The sequence below is a fragment of the Pteropus medius genome, unplaced genomic scaffold, assembly GCF_902729225.1.
Source record: "Pteropus medius unplaced genomic scaffold, Ma_sr-lr_union100, whole genome shotgun sequence".
In the NCBI taxonomy this organism is placed as follows: Eukaryota; Metazoa; Chordata; class Mammalia; order Chiroptera; family Pteropodidae; genus Pteropus; species Pteropus medius.
In genome coordinates, this window is record NW_024344378.1 from 31,318,989 (window position 1) to 31,335,340 (window position 16,352).

Sequence of the window (16,352 nt, forward strand, 5' to 3'; positions counted from 1 at the left end):
AAAATGTAAATATATTGACATTCAACAGTAATTACTGTTAATACTTGAGTATATTTCCTTAAATAGTGAGATTACACTGTCTAAAATTTTTTCCTTTGTCCACATACAAAGGCAGCATAAATACATATACATACACATTCATACTTACACATGTAGAGATAGATAGGTATAGATAGATATATGGATAGGCAAATTTCAGTGTCATCTGTTGAACACGTGTGCCAATCACAAAGCCAGTTGATACCTATCTACCTACATGCATAGTTTCTATTTCAGTAAACATTCAAAGAGTACTTTTTGTCTTCCATTTTAAAGGTAAACATTGCTCCAGGGGGCCAAAGTATTGTGTTGCAAAACATATGAAATAAGTAGAGGAATAATTTTGAAGCTAATTCTCTCTGTTTTCAAAACCTATTAATCACATTATCATGTTGCATTAGTAGTTCACCATGTTAATAAAAACATCTCACGAGTATAATTTGAGTCTCTTTATCTCCTTACTAAATGTGCTTGGACATGGAAGCTCATTTTAATTTTTTTATTTTGTGAAGAATTTTTTGCATATACTTTTGTCTCTCTTTAGATATACATTCAAAAGTCATTGGTTTGGTGATTCTAACTGAAGGCTTGTGAGTAAATGATATTTTCTGGAAGAACATAAAAAAGGTGTAATTAGTGTAAGATGTAAAAACAAGGGTCTACTAAAAATCAGGCTACCTAGGATCTATCCCAGGTCTGTCACTTTCTAGCTTTTTAGTCTCAGGCAAGTTATATAATCTCTCTAAGCCTTATCTCTTACCTCTTGTTTCCAACCAGGAAACTTGACAATATCTAGAGACTTTTTTTTTTTTAATTGTCACAACTGGGTTTTATAAGAGCATCTAATAGGTGTGAGGAATGATGCTAAATCTCCTGCAATGCACAGGACAGGCCCTACAACAAAGAATTTTTCAGTTCAAAATGTCAGTAGCGCTGAGTCTGAGAAAACTCACTGTAAACTTTTTGTAAAGTAGGGTAATTCTACTTTCCTCACAGAGTTGTTAAGTTTCAATGAGACAATGCAGACAAAAAAACAACACTGAATAGCTAAGCGATAAATACAAGAAAAATAAGTAAGCCAATCGATTGAGTGGAAAAAGTGGGAAAAGGACACAATTTGGGCAACTGTTTTATCTTTAAGGGATAGCACAGGAAGCATTGTGCTGAGAAATAGCATAGAGGAGGAAGAAGGGAATAAGAAAAGTGAAACAGCAGGGAAAAGAATGTAGTAGTTCACTGCAGTACCACAAGTTTCTATTTCATTGTCTAAAACTAAAGAAGTCTATGTCTATGCTACCCTGAACAAGCCCGATCCCGTCTGATCTCGGAAGCTAAGCAGGGTCAGGCCTGTTTAGTACTTGGATGGGAGACCACCTAGTAAGACCAGGTGCTATAGGCATAAAAAATAAAAAAAATAAGGGATTGTAAACTGACAAGGTCCTTGCAATCTGTGAGGTCAACCAAGGGTTTCTCCGCCTAAAAAATAAATACATAAATAAATAAATAAATAAATAAATGAATAAATAAATAATAAAACTGAAGAAGGTAGTCAGCAGGGCCATGGATCTCAAATAGGTCATTGAGGATGGGACCTATAGAGAGACCACTAGAATTAACAGCAGATTAGTGATAAATCTGAGTAATAAGAGAGAAATAAAAGTAGGAAAAAATGCCAGGTTGCAATAGGTTAAGAATTAAATTAAAAATGAATATATCAGCTAGAAAATGCAATCTATTCAAGCTTGCTGGCTATTTGGTCACAAAGGATAGTTGTTTTAGGATTAGAGAGACCATCCTGTTTATAGACTAAAAGGAAAGGAAAGCCTAAAGGAAGACAATAAAATAATAAGAAATATTGTAATTAATAGAGCAAGAGAGAGATGAAAGAGTTTATGTCAAGAGTAATAAAGAGGGAATTTGCTTTAGAAAGAAATTTGGGTGCTTCCTCCAGGAGAGAAATGTTATGGAAATGTCGCTGCACTTTAGGTTCAGGGAAAGAAATGGATACCGAAATTTAACTTTTTGTGAACCTCTCAAAAATTACTAATGAAAAGTTTCTTAAATAGCCCAGATACATGTATCTTCTAAATTATCATTACTATTTCTTCATGAAACTTCCTGTTTCGAGCTAAATTAGGGACCCTACCTCCATATGTCAAAGTTGCAAACCCCAGTGTGACTGTATTTGGAAATAAGGCCTTTTCAAGGTAATCAAGGTTAAAGGAGGTCCCAAATCCAAAGATCTGGTTTCATAATAAGAAAAAGAATCATTAGGAGGCTATACACAGCGGAAAGGCCATCTGTAAGTCAAGAAGAAAGGCTTCACCAGAAAGCAAATCTGCTGACACCCTGATCTTGGATTCTCAGCCTCCAGAACTATGAGAAATTAGATTTCTGTTGTTTAAGTGACATAGTCTGTAGCATTTTGTTATGGCAGCCCTAGTAGACTGATATACTTTCTAATTGGGACTTCTACAGATATAATGATCTATTAAAATGAAAAGTATTTCTCTTAAAGAATTTAATTAATCAATAAAGCAAAATATGAGAGACAGAAGATATTTGATACCAAATCCTAGCCCCAGCTATTAACCAGGTGGCTTCAGCTTTTTGTATTGGTAAATAAAAATATGAGTCAGAGTCAGGTTGTTTCCATTCAAAGCCCAATGTTGACACTAGCCATGTGACCCTGGGTAAGTTACTTAATTGTCTTAGCCTCTGTTGCTTTATATGTAAAACAGACGATTCATGTAAAATAGTTTGTACAATTGCTAACACATGCTAGCTATTATTTGCATGTTTTGCTTGATAGTTTGTTATTACTAGATTCTCAAGCATTTTGTCACATTAAAAAATATATCTCTTAGCTTCTAATAATTTTCTCTTGTAAAGTTTTTATTTCTTTCAGTCATGTAATGAGAACAGGAATAAAATGTCCAGTGACAGATCAAATGTAAAAAAGTTAGGGATGAACATTGTTTTTGTTTCAAAGAGTTACAAGGCAGAAATAAATAACTACACTAAAAAGATATTTTGGATAGATTTCTTATGGATTCTTAGCATTTTATCTTCAGTTTACTTAGAAAATCAGTAACTTACACAATATTTTGTGTTGCCATGCCATATTCATTAGCCAAAGTTTTCTAGAGGTAGTTTTTAAATAGTCAATTACAAAAGTGAATTGTTTTAACTAATATCTGATATAATTGATACATCTACATAAACTAAACTATATCAGCTGTGGATCTTTATTTTTTTTTTAATGTGGCTTATTTATTTTTACACAATTTTCAAAAAAGCTTTATCAATTATATGGATTTATAAATTTTAAATAATTTCTAAGTAGATAAACTTGAAAAATATTTAATAGATTAAATAACCAATGTTACCATAGATTCTTCTTTGAGAATAGGAAATTCTGGAAAAAAATTGCACATTCATTTGTATATTCTTATTGAGAAAATGGATCTCAAATTGTCTTAGAATTGAGAAGCTATTGCATTATGAGAAGAGTTAAATAATTTAGTATTGATAATTTGTTTCTAATGGGGAAAATGGATTATTTTAATGCTACTAATTGGAGATATATATATATATACGTATATATATATATGTATATATATATATATACGTATATATATATATACGTATATATATATATATCTCACATCATTGGCTTTCATGTCAAAACAGTGATATTTTGGCCCATAAAATCAGTGACAAAGAATAATGCATAATGCCTGCTTTCGTGAGCATGTTTTTGATTTAGTCAGGGTAAAGAGAATTTCTAACACTTTAAATAACTGGTCAGCCACACAAAATCTTCTAGTGCATGGATTGTCTGATTTAAGGATAGTTGAGAGGTTTTTTCCCTTAAGAAAAATGAAATATAAATTTGTCATATTAGGGCAATCTATGCTTAGAAACATATTTCCCTCTACAACCTAAAAGGCTAAACTATCACAGGAGATTTGATTCTAATTTCTTCTGCTTTTAATTGAAAATGAAAGTTATGCTACATTTTTAGATCCTTTCTTTCACTTTAATTGCAATTGGGATTCATGGACATAAATTCCTTTATAGTCTAAAATCATTATATCCATTTAATGTCCTATATATAATTTGATGATACATTGCTAAGTGTTTCACATAACTTCATGCATATTTATACCAATGTATGTCTTAATTACATCCCAAAGTTTAGATAAAGAGTTCATTATAACTAAACTTTTGTCCTAAAAGCTCATCATTTACATAGGTGGATTCTTAAAGAGGCACATAGGACTTTTAACTCATATCCTTGAATTTTAAATAAAAGTTTTCTTAAAAAAACTTAAGTGTTTACCTGTCTTTTTGTCATGCACAATGAATTAATTCATTTCAATTTTGTTATATACAAGGCTATATTCTAGTTCCCAAAGAGTAATTGAGTAATAAGATGGACTAGGTCCCTGATCTTGTGAAAGTAAATTCTAATGTAGGAAAGATGACAAGGATTTAAACAAATAAACAAAAACTTGTTTTTAGCAAGTGATAAGTGCTGAGATGAAAATAAAATGCATTAAATTGACAGAATAACAGTAGTGAGGGTTTAGGATAGAGGCTTGCAGTGTCTTCTCAAGAAGACACACTTTCCAATTTTCTCATTTATTGAAGAGGCTTTCTTTTTTCCATTTTGTGTTTTTAGCTCCTTTGTCAAAAAACCACATGTGAAAGAATGAAACTATACTATTTGTCACCATGTACAAAAATTACCTCAAAATGGATCAAAGACCTAAATATAAGACCTGAAATAGTAAAATGCAGAGAAGAAAACATAGGCACTAAACTTGTGGACCTTAATCTTAGGGAGGATTTTATGAGTTTCACCTCAGAGGTAAAGGAATTAAAAGCAAAAATAAATGAGTAGGATTATATCAAACTAAAGATTCTACACAGCAAAAGAAACCAACAAAACAAAAAGACAACTGACCAAATGGGAGAAGATATTTGCAAACACCTCCAATAAAGAGTTAATATTCAAAATATTCAAAGATCTCATACCACTCGACAACAGAAAACAAACAATCAAATTAAAAAATGATCAGAGAACCTCAATAGACAGTTCTCCCAAGAAGACATACAAACAGCCAATAGATATATGAAAAGATGCTCAATATCACTAGCTATTAGGAAAATGCAAATCAAAACCACCTCATGGCTATCATCAACAAGACAAGTAATAACAAGTGTTGGAGAGGTTGTGGGGAAGAAGGAACCCTTATACACTGTTGTGGGAATATAAATTGGTACAGCCACTATGGAAAATAGTATGGAGGTTTCTCAAAAAATTAAGAGTAGAATTACCATAATGACCCAGCAATCCCTCTTCTGGGTATCTACACAAAAATTTTGAGAACATTTATTCATACAGATATATGTACCCTGATGTTCATCATAGCATTATTCAGGTGGTCAAGATGTGGAAATAAATGAAGTGTCTTTCATAGATGATTGAATAAAGAAAATGTACATATATACCATGGAATATTACTCAGCCATAAGAAGAGATGAAATATTGCCACTTGAGACAACATGGATGGATCCCGAGAATGTCATGCTAAGTGAAATAAGTCAGAAAAAGTTGGGAACCAGATAGTTTCACTCTTATAGGGAATATTAAACTGAAAGCAACAAATGAACAAGACAAAAAAACTCATAGATACAGACAACAGTATGGTGGTTACCAGAGTAAAAGGGGGATGGGAGGAGGTAGAAAAGAAAAGGGGTCAAGTATATGGCGACAGAAGGAGATTTGACTTTGGGTGGCAAACACATAGTGTAATATACAGATTACATATTATTGAATTGTACACTATATGATATTATTAACCAATGTCACCCCAATAAATTTTTTTCAGTTTAATAAATAATAACACAGTTGAGCTGAAGCCTAAATGCCATTAAGAAAAAATCATGTAAAAAGTTAGAGAAAGAATGTTCTAGACAGAGGACAAAGTCCTCCGAGGCAGATGTAAGCTTGATATACTCTAAGGTCAGAGTGAGAGTAGTAGGAAAAATCAGTCAGAGAGTTTGTAGAGGGGTGATGTGATTTGATTTATGTTTTTATAGATTAACTTGCCTATTGCGTAAGGACAAGAGTGGTAGTAAAAGAAAAGGCAATTATAGAATTCCCAAAAGAGAGGATAGTGGCTGGGACTAAAGGAGAAGAGAGAAAAGGTGATTCATTTCCGATTATTGTAGGTAGAATTACAGGATTTAGTGTTGGATTATATCTAAGAGTGGAAGGACAAAAGGAAGAGAACAATCTAGAATAGGCATCTGCAACCATTTTCTGTAAAGTGGCAAGTAGTAAATATTTTCATCTTTGCAGGCCCTACTGTCTCTGTTACAACTAGTCAACTCTGCTGTTATATGTAAAAGCAGCCACGGACGATATATAGAGTAAATGTAGCTGTTTTCCATAAAACTTTATTTACAAAAACAGGCATGGGTCAGATTTGGCACATAGGCAGAAGTTTGCTGACTCCTGATCTGGAATAACTTCTTGCAGAAATAAGAAAGATGTTTTCTTCTGGAAAACCTTACTGTGCAGCAGCTAAGAAATGCTATGAGACCCCAACCTTCCCATATTAGTGCCACCATAAAGGCTGTTGGAGAGAAGACTTCATTATCCAGGGAAGCCCTTCCACCTCCCACAATTCCCAGGCCTCTTTTTACATTACCTGAAGTAAACCAGCAGATGCTCAGATTATGTGTTTGTTTTGATTTTCTTTACTACCCATTTATGGTAGAGTGCTTAGACACATACAGGATGATGAATTTGACTTATGCAATGATTTTTATCTGTGATTCTGCCATATACTCTATTCTTTATGTAACTACACTTTTTAATAAATATTTTATATTACAGTTTTGTTCATATATTAATATTTATTATCTATAGCTATAAATTCTTTAATATGCCATTTATTCTTTTAACTTCCCTCTAAATAAAAATATATACAAAATTTAATGTATTTCTGTATTTTTGGAAAAAAGCTATATTAAATATAGGATAATTAAATTCCAGGACTAAGGATACCTTTAGGTATTATAGTAATTGATGAAATAGCTACTCCATTAATTTATTCAATAAGTACTTATTGACAGTATCCTCTGTGCAGAGACTTCACCAGCATTAGAAAAGCATGCTCAGAAAAACCTGGACATCAAAGAGTTCAGTGTCTAGTGGAGACTGACTGAAAACCTACCAGTTTTAGAACTCTGCGATAAGTGCACTGAAAAAGGAACCACAAGGTGTCAGGTGGGATTCAGGAAGGGACCTATATACAAGAGAGGGTGGGAGAGAGGTGAGCTGTCTACAAGTGCTTCTCCAAGGATTTGTGCTCAGGACCAGTTTTATTTTGTTTTAATTTCCAACCTATCATAGATAAATGCTTTCATGAAATAAAATACAAATGGATTACTAGAAAATAAGATGAAGAAAGGCATAAAAATTTATGCTTGCTTTTAAAAATTTTAGATTGAACATGCACAAAATTATATGTCAATAAACATCAGAACAAACATACACTGCATAAAAAGAATTACAAAAGTTGATCATATTGTCACTGAAAGTATTTGTATAAGCAATAAAGAAAGAGAATGGCTTTTACACTTGTTTTGCAGTCATAACAAAAGCAAAATTTGAGTGAATTAGCAATTCTCTGTCCTAACAGCAATAGGTACACTTTTAAAAAAACTTTGTGTATGTCAATATTATTACTGTGCCAAATGTGCTTATTTCTTGCCTGTTAACTTTTCTGATTTAGGTTGGGTTGATGGAAATGCTATTTGCAGGGAATAATGTGTATCTAAACTGTTTTATGATTTATTTAATCTCTGAGAAACCACAATCAAAGAGATGCCTTGTCATAAATAAAAAAAGTAATTTTTAAAGCAATTGCAACATACTCAGGATATTCATTTTTTATTTTTTTTTACCCTGAATGGAACAAATGATGTTCTATTTTCATTAATCATTCATTAAATTATAGCTAGTTCCATTTATCCTATAAATTTATGCTAAATTTAACTTATCTTTTAATAAGAGAAATAGATCCTTGATTTTGTATACTTTGGCTTACAATCAGCAAACCAATCTTAAAATATCACATATTTAACATTACCCTCCTATGTATGACTGGTATGCAGTTTGTACCAAGGTTTCTCACCTCACAAGTTTGACAATAACAGGTCTATACCTTGTTAAAAAATATGAGTCCACTGATCTTGCCCTTGGATATCTCAGCAATGAATGTCAAATTGCTGTAAAAGTTTCTAAACTTTTCTATTTAATATTTGCACAGACCAGTAACAATTTACCAATCATATTTTGAGTAGCACTAGCTACAAAAGATTCTTGAATTTAATCATGGTCAGGTAGGGTGAATTATGTATAAAAATCTTGTATCTAACTATTTAAGATAAATATTTACAAATCCAAAATAGTTTGGGAAAAAATCTCAAATATTAAATTTTTATTAAGATATAACATATTCTTAACAGTTAAAGATTAAAAGTCAAAAAGAGTCAAAAATAAAACCTTAAGCCAGAAATATTATAAATGCTTCAACAGTAAAATTATTAGATAAGCAAATAAATAAGATTGAGAAATTTAGCTAATCCATATAGGATGTTTCTACATAATCAAGCGTGTTCAACACTGAATTTTTTTTTCATTTAATCATTAAGTTGGTTATTCTATAAACACAAACATAGCCTAAAGTCAAATAAGTACTAAAACAATATGGTTCCAACTTTGAAATAACATTACAAAATTTCTACTAGAATATGTGCCAAAATATTAATGTTTATGTCTGGGCTGTAAAATACAAGTACTCTTTTTATTTCTTGGAGTGTTTTAGTGCCTTCCAAAATTTGAATATATTACCACTAGGATCAGATAAAATACAAATAAGAAATTCAAAACTAGACCATGCGATTTGACTAATATGATAAGCCTAGTCAACTCCGCAAGGCTTTACCCTGGAGAAGACAAACCATATAGACATATTAGACATGAAAACTTGGTTAACACTCTACCTATTTTTGTTCCTGAAAAGTAACAGATAAAATGTGAGAGTTTCTGAAATCAATTCTTAACTTTTAATTTCTTTGGTCGCTAAGACAATTAGGGTCATTATTTTTAAAATTTTGGTTCTTTTAAAGTATATAATTATAGTCAGGAAGTGGTTTGTGTGTTATTTTAACCAATTTTTCCTAATAAATGATCTCCATGATGCAGAAATATTGTTACAAAGGAAAGGCAGAGACAAACAAATGTCTAACAGTTCGGCGTGTATAATATTCTCTTGCAAATATAAACATACGTGCAAAAAGAAAATCACCAATAAGAAAACCACTTGCTCATAAAAGTGTCATTGCTTTCTCTGAAATTGCTAACATATATAATTTTTGTAGACATTAAAGCCTTCCTTCGGGTAAACATCCAACCATTGTTCACCTCCCACCTTGTATTATAATTATTTTTTTTATCTCTAATATAAGGCTATGAATTCCTTAAGGGTATATTTTATTCTCCCTGCATTATCCACAGTAGCTTGAATCATTCCTTACAGACAGTAAGCATCGCATAAATACATGTGTATGTCTGGATGGATAGATGGGTGAATAATTGAAAGAATATGGATATTGGTTGGTTTTAGTGTAATTGGGGCTCATTTTCCCTCTGAAGAAAAATATATTGATTTGGTACTTGATAGTATAAACTACTAGTAATTATAGCTGTACTGGTTATGAATAAAACAAGCAAACAAAAAATAACAAACACAAGAGCCTTTACCTAAAGCCACAAAGTGAACAAACAGATTTTCTTGATTAAAAATACCAAAATAATGGATAACTCTAAAATCTGGGATTTAGCTAGGTAACAAGTATCCCAACAAATTCTGGACATTAATTTTCTTTTTTTTTTTTAATAAATATATTTTAAAGGAGTTAGCCAAGATTCAGTTTAAGGAAGTCTAATGGTCTGTAATCATATATGCTTGTCAAATTAAAAGAGCTTTATCAAGTGTTCAGATAATGCTTGACAAACATTTTACTTAGCACAATTGAAGTATTTGTGATAATTTCTGGTTTCAGATTTTACTTGACTCATTTTGACTTGTAATCTTTAACTGTTAAGGATAGATTACCATATTTTTAAGGATGTAATCAAGAAAAATCTGTTATAAATATGTTTTAAGATTTTTCTCAAACCTTATTTTGAATTTGAAAGATTCTATTTTAAATGTTTTATACAAGATTCCTCAATAGTATTGTGGAATAGAGGACAGGTAATCTTGGGGACTAAATCGACTAATATATATTATTGAGTACATACATGCTATGTGAATATAAAAAGTGCTTCTTAAATTGTAAAGTGAAATATCAATGCTGTTATGTTTTAGCAGCATGATAATGCTAATTTCTGATATTTAGACTGCCTTTCTAATAAATAATTACTCGTTTCTCTCTAGATGAAGTTTCATCATATCACAACTGAAGAACAAAATTATACACTTTTTAGACATACCACTGAGTAATCAGCTCCCTTCAGAAGGATGTTTTGGCTTAATAATGAAAACATTTTAGTAACTGAAATTATTACCCGCTGAGTTAATGTCACTATAATCTAAAACACAAAAATTTCCTAGAATAATACTCAAAGCCTTTTAACTGTTATTTCTTAATACATATTTTTATAAATAACAATTTTGATGTGAAAGGGTCATCATTTCTCATCCCCTTTCCCTCCCTCCTTCCCTTCTGTCTTTTCTTCTTTCCTTTCTTCTTGATTCTCTTCCTCTTCTGCTTTTCCATTCATCCTTTCTCTCATCTCTCATCATTTCTTCCTCTTTTCTTTCTCTTCTACCCCTCTTTTGCAAGTACATTTAAACTACCAGTATTAAACATAAAGGAGATTTTCCATTTGCTCTCTATACTCAACTATACCTCTCCATACTGAACTAATAACATTTTACCCACCTCTTTAAAAAAGTTATGTTAAGATTTGTTAAAATTGAATTTCACACCCCCAAGAAAAGTAATAAGAAAGTGCCTCATACTTAGGGTGCATGCAATAAGGTTTGCTGTTGAAATTTTCTGTATTAAACTCTTTCGCTCATTAATGCCCTCTTCATTTATTCTGAAATTATGTCTGGAGTATATGTGGAACTGGCTATTTTATTTTACAATGCTACAATATAACTCATTCATGAATAGTGCATTTGTTTAAAAAAACAATTTAATGATTTTCCAAGAGTCTCCTATATTTGCTATAACTGATAAATAATATCTTATAGTTTCTGTTCATTCAGTTGTTAAAGTTTTCAAAACGTTTCAGTATAATCTCTTTCCAAATAGAACAACAAATGTCTTCTCCTGTAATATTTAGGAAATGTCATAGGACCTGAGTAAATATTTAAAAGGCATCTAATACTTATAGTAATACTTCTCCAAATGTCTGTTTGATGAGAGTCCACACAGATGGCAGGTGTTCTTACAGAGTATTTGGGAGAGGGAAAAATGAAACACTAATTAGTTCATACTTGCACCAGGAGCGATAAATTCTGTAATGCCATCAATTATGTTTATCAAGATGTCTTAAATTATTCACTGATCAGTGCAGGGATACACAGACAGAGACAGTCGTTTGGAACATAGCAATATTGCTTGAAAATCCCACATTTTCTTAAATTTCTAGTATAGTATAGTGGTTGACTTATTGTTTGAGGAGACTTAGAATACTAGCAGGACGTGCTTGTTTCATGTTTCAAAAAAAGTTATTTGGCCATGATTGCTTTCTAAATAAAGATTTTTACAAATGACATGTAGCTCCAATTCCAAAGCCAAGAATATAGTCCTGTATTTTTTAATAGAAATTCCATACATTTAATCTGTAATTTAGAGTACAGATATGTGTTTTTATCCATAGTTACCACACCCTCTTCATCTGTATATATATGTGTGTGAGTGTTTGTATTGGTGTCTGTGTATCAACTGTACAATTCAATATATCATCTGTATATTGCGTGTGTGTTTACCTCCCAAAGTTAAATTTCCTTCCGTCACCATATATTTGATACCCTATATCGCTGTCTACCTTCCCACTCTCCTCCTTCCCTCTGGTTAACTACTAAACTGTCGCATATATCATTACGGATAAATGTTTTCAAATTTTTTGGATAGACATCCAGAAAAGGGATTTCTGGGTCATATGATAATTCTATTCTCAATTTTTTGAGGAACCTCCATACTGTTTTCCATAATGTCTGTAGTGATTGACATTCCCACCAGCAGTGTATGAGGGTTCTTTTTCCCCCACAGCCTCTCCAATAATTACTTGCCTTGCTGATGATAGCCATTCTTACAGGTGTGAGATGGTATCTCATTGTGGTTTTGATTTGCATTTTCCTAATAGGTAGAGAAGTTGAGGATACCTGTCCTTCTCAAACTCTCAAAAATTGAAGAAGAGGCAATGCTTCCTAACTCACTTTATGAGGTCAACATTACCCTGATGCTAAAACCTGTAAAGTATAACATAGAAAAGGATAATTACAGACCACTATCTCTGATGAATACAGATGCAAAACTCCTAAACAAAATACTAGCAGATAGAATACAATACATTAAAAAGATTATACCTGGTGTATTTCACCCAGCATTAGTTACTCTGTCCTCTCAGATGAGATCATTATCTGAGGGCCTGAAAAATAGCTACTCCCTCATTTCATCCCTCCCACCACCTTTCCCTTCACCCACTACAGCAAGCCCTAAGCAGAGTGTCAAGTTTCTCTTTATAGGTTTAAAAAAAAAAATAGTTTGTGAAAGTGATTAAGCAACATTTAAATTTAAATCAGCAAGCATCCCACTAAGCTTCAGGACCGGAGTGTGTATATTTTGTTGTTTAAAAAAAAACACACAAAGCCATTTGCATCATTAAGATAATAGTTTAATATAAAAATGTTATTTCTTTCAGTACTTTAAAATTCACACACATCTCAAGTATAGATAGAGATTTGGGAGTTATCTTCAAGACATAGAGCTAGATAGAAGATGCAGTATACAGCTTTTAATGATCGCTTCCTTTCACATCAGTTTTCACATATTTTGGCTGTATGACTTTAGGACAGTTTCTTAACCTTTCACTTTTTAGTATTCTCATCTATAAAATGGATACAACACATAAGATCATTGTAACTACTTAAGTATTTATTACTACATGTAAAGTAGGTAGAACAATGCCAGGCATATTAAAACCATGTAAATGAGGGCTGTGATTATTATGGGAACATTTGAACTTTTGAATATAGACTTTCCTTTGTTTCTTCATTCTGGTTCAGTAGTTTTTGTAATGGAGTATACATAAGAGTTACTATATCTGGTTGCATTCTGTAATTTTCAAGATTGTGTGTATGTTTATTTTGTCCTGACTCTATAATATTTTATAGATATATAATACTTGAGACTTCACTATATAAAGTAGGTCCGAACACAGTTCAAGATACATTGTAGGATATTGAATAAATTGAGTTTAAGTAGTTACATTACTCTTTCTGGTTTATGCTAAAGTCAGTTTCTTCACTCCTTCAAAATGAGTAGATATTTTTATAATTCTCTCCTATTAATTGTTTTCTTCTTTATTTTGCCTTTGAAGATTATTTTACTATTTTGTTAAGTGGAGTCAATGATGCTTATCTTTTATAGTTTGTCTGATAATGGAATTAATATATGATCATGAGAATTAAAAGAATAGTACCTGGCATAAGTAGGCATTCGATAATTAGTAGATCTTATTATTTCAGTATTATAATCAACTCATTAGCTATGTGATAGGTATCAATTAGTGTGCTACAGACTTGATTCCACCCAATTCTTTGAATACCTGCTTTTGTCAGATAGAGTTTTAAGTGACAGGAACTGCAGAATGAACATTATTGCAGTTCCTGCTCTCACAGAGTTTATATCATTGCCCAATATGTTTCTTAATAATATATCTAAATTAAGTGTTCAAATTCATTTTTATTTAGATCCTTTTAGATTGTTTCAATACATCATTGACTAGGCTTTCATTGTTAGAACTTTGTAGAGCATTTATCTTATTCATTGTGTGTGTGTGTTTTTTTTTTTCTATAACAGCTCTTTCAAGCATTTGATTGGAGGATTGGATGATGTTTCTAATAAAGCATATGAGGATGCAGAAGCTAAAGCAAAGTAAGTGACATTTTTTCCTTTGGCCTTAATCTTGTTTTAAAAATTGATTTTAAATAGAAATATGATCAAATATTTTGTTGGACTTAACAAAGCCCAACACTATGATGGGAAGAAACTAATTACTTAAGAGGAAAAAGAAACAAACTATTCAAAGTAATTTTACATAGTTTCTTTACTTTTGTATAGACAATTATCTCAACAAGGAAAATGGTCAGTTTAAAACCCAATATAAACAATTGAATGTAAAAACATTATTTCCCCCACTAAAAATACTTAATAAAATGGTGGTTGTGTTCAATAGTTGTCTGTAAAATTGTATGGAAAATAATAAGACCGGAAATATTTCCCCATGTGGCTATGTCATTGCTTTATATTGAACTAATGACACTAAGTTATCAGAATGCTATGAGATAGTACATATCTCATTAATTATCATCTTTATATAACAATACAAATTTCTCTACTAAAACAAAGCTTAATTTTTTTGACAAAGTTTTGAAGTAAATTGAGATTAGCTTATTCTGCAAAATTTTTAGGTTACTTATTAAAAATTTTAATCTGTATAATCTTCTCCTTTCCACAATGAAGTAGTTCAAGTAAAAATAATTTAGTGTTTGGTACCATAAAGGATATTTGAAGGATTTAATCAACAAAATTTATCAGTAAACAGATATTTCAGGGGTAGGATTGATTGGTTGGTTTTATAGTAACCTACAAGCAAAATACACACATACATTCATATATACACACATATATCGTATATTTGTATATTTACCTTGAGGATCTATGAAGATTAAAAATTTGGTCTGGTAATAGAAAAAGTCAAAGGTCTTTCGAACTAAAGTATTCTTTGATTTCTATTTCCCTGTTAAATTTGGATTCACTAATTAAAGTTTTTGTATAACTTCTATTTCCTCTATCCAATATTGAGGCCAATCACAGACTTAAAATTGATCAGCTATGGGAAAGCAATTGTGAATTAGTTATATATGTCTCAATGTACTATTAGATTTGTAAGGATAACTGTGTAGCTCATGAATGCTGGGCATTTATGGGTTCACTTTTACATATTTCAATGAAAGATAGTAAGAAAACAAAGTCACTGAAATTCAGATTCAGATATTTAGAGGATAGCTGTGGCAACAGTTCTTCACATTGACAGAGAATAGGTCAGTATGAAAAATATGATCCTGAGGAAGAGCTGGAAGCCTGGAGTTCTGCTCCTGACCCTGTCATTCTCAACCAAGTGACTTTGGCCGTGACTTAACACCTCCCTCTCAATCTCATTATCTGATCTTCAAAATAGTATTTTTGTGATATAATTGATGGCAATATGTGAAAATACTTTCTAAAGTATAAAGGAATATAAAAGTGGATGATATTGCTGGTAGAAGTAATCATTGGAACTATAACCTAATGCATTTGATATATGGTTTGAATTATAGATAAAATGATTGTATATCTATTATGTAAAAAATATTTTATCTGTGCAAGAATTCTTTAATCTTATGTAGGCAACTACTGTCACTTTGGTAGCATATCATAAAATTAAACCTAGCCTGATACTACTTATAAATATTATTTTTATAAAAATAGTAACATTTAGTTAAAAGTTTAATTATAATTAAAGAACAAAGAAGGGCAATGGAATGACTATATCAAAATGATTAAAATATTGTTATTTGAGTCATAAAGTTGACAAGATTATAAATTAGCCCTTATATTTTTATTCTTGATTTTTAAAAAGTGAAATTAGTTTGAATTTTTCTGTTCAATTAATACTAAATCCAAATGAATGTGTAACCCACATTCCTTAATAGTAATAATTATTTAGAAAATGAAAATAACTTGATGAAAAAAAGTCTAAAATCATTGATCCAAATGCTAGAGAGATTGATAATATCACCTTTATTCCTCAAAATAGCCATGTAAATAAATACATATGTATGTATATAAGTATATACATACATACATGCTAGAAGAGGTATTGTTATGCTTTTTACAGTGTTAGTATTTTATAGCTTTCTAATAATTAATACCTAAAGATTTCT

General features: G+C 31.2%; 1 protein-coding gene and 1 pseudogene across 3 annotated transcripts in view; both read left to right on the top strand.

The window, feature by feature from the left end:
• The window catches only part of PRKG1 (protein kinase cGMP-dependent 1), a 1,114,039-nt gene that overhangs the window by 991,170 nt on the left and 106,517 nt on the right, over nucleotides 1-16,352 (top strand). For all 3 annotated transcript variants that reach the window (XM_039871820.1, XM_039871819.1, XM_039871821.1), the window contains one exon: nucleotides 14,227-14,301. In XM_039871820.1, the coding sequence (XP_039727754.1) occupies nucleotides 14,227-14,301 (75 nt within the window). The remainder of the gene's footprint in view (nucleotides 1-14,226; nucleotides 14,302-16,352) is intronic.
• Nucleotides 1,320-1,438, top strand: LOC120609888 (uncharacterized; annotated as a pseudogene).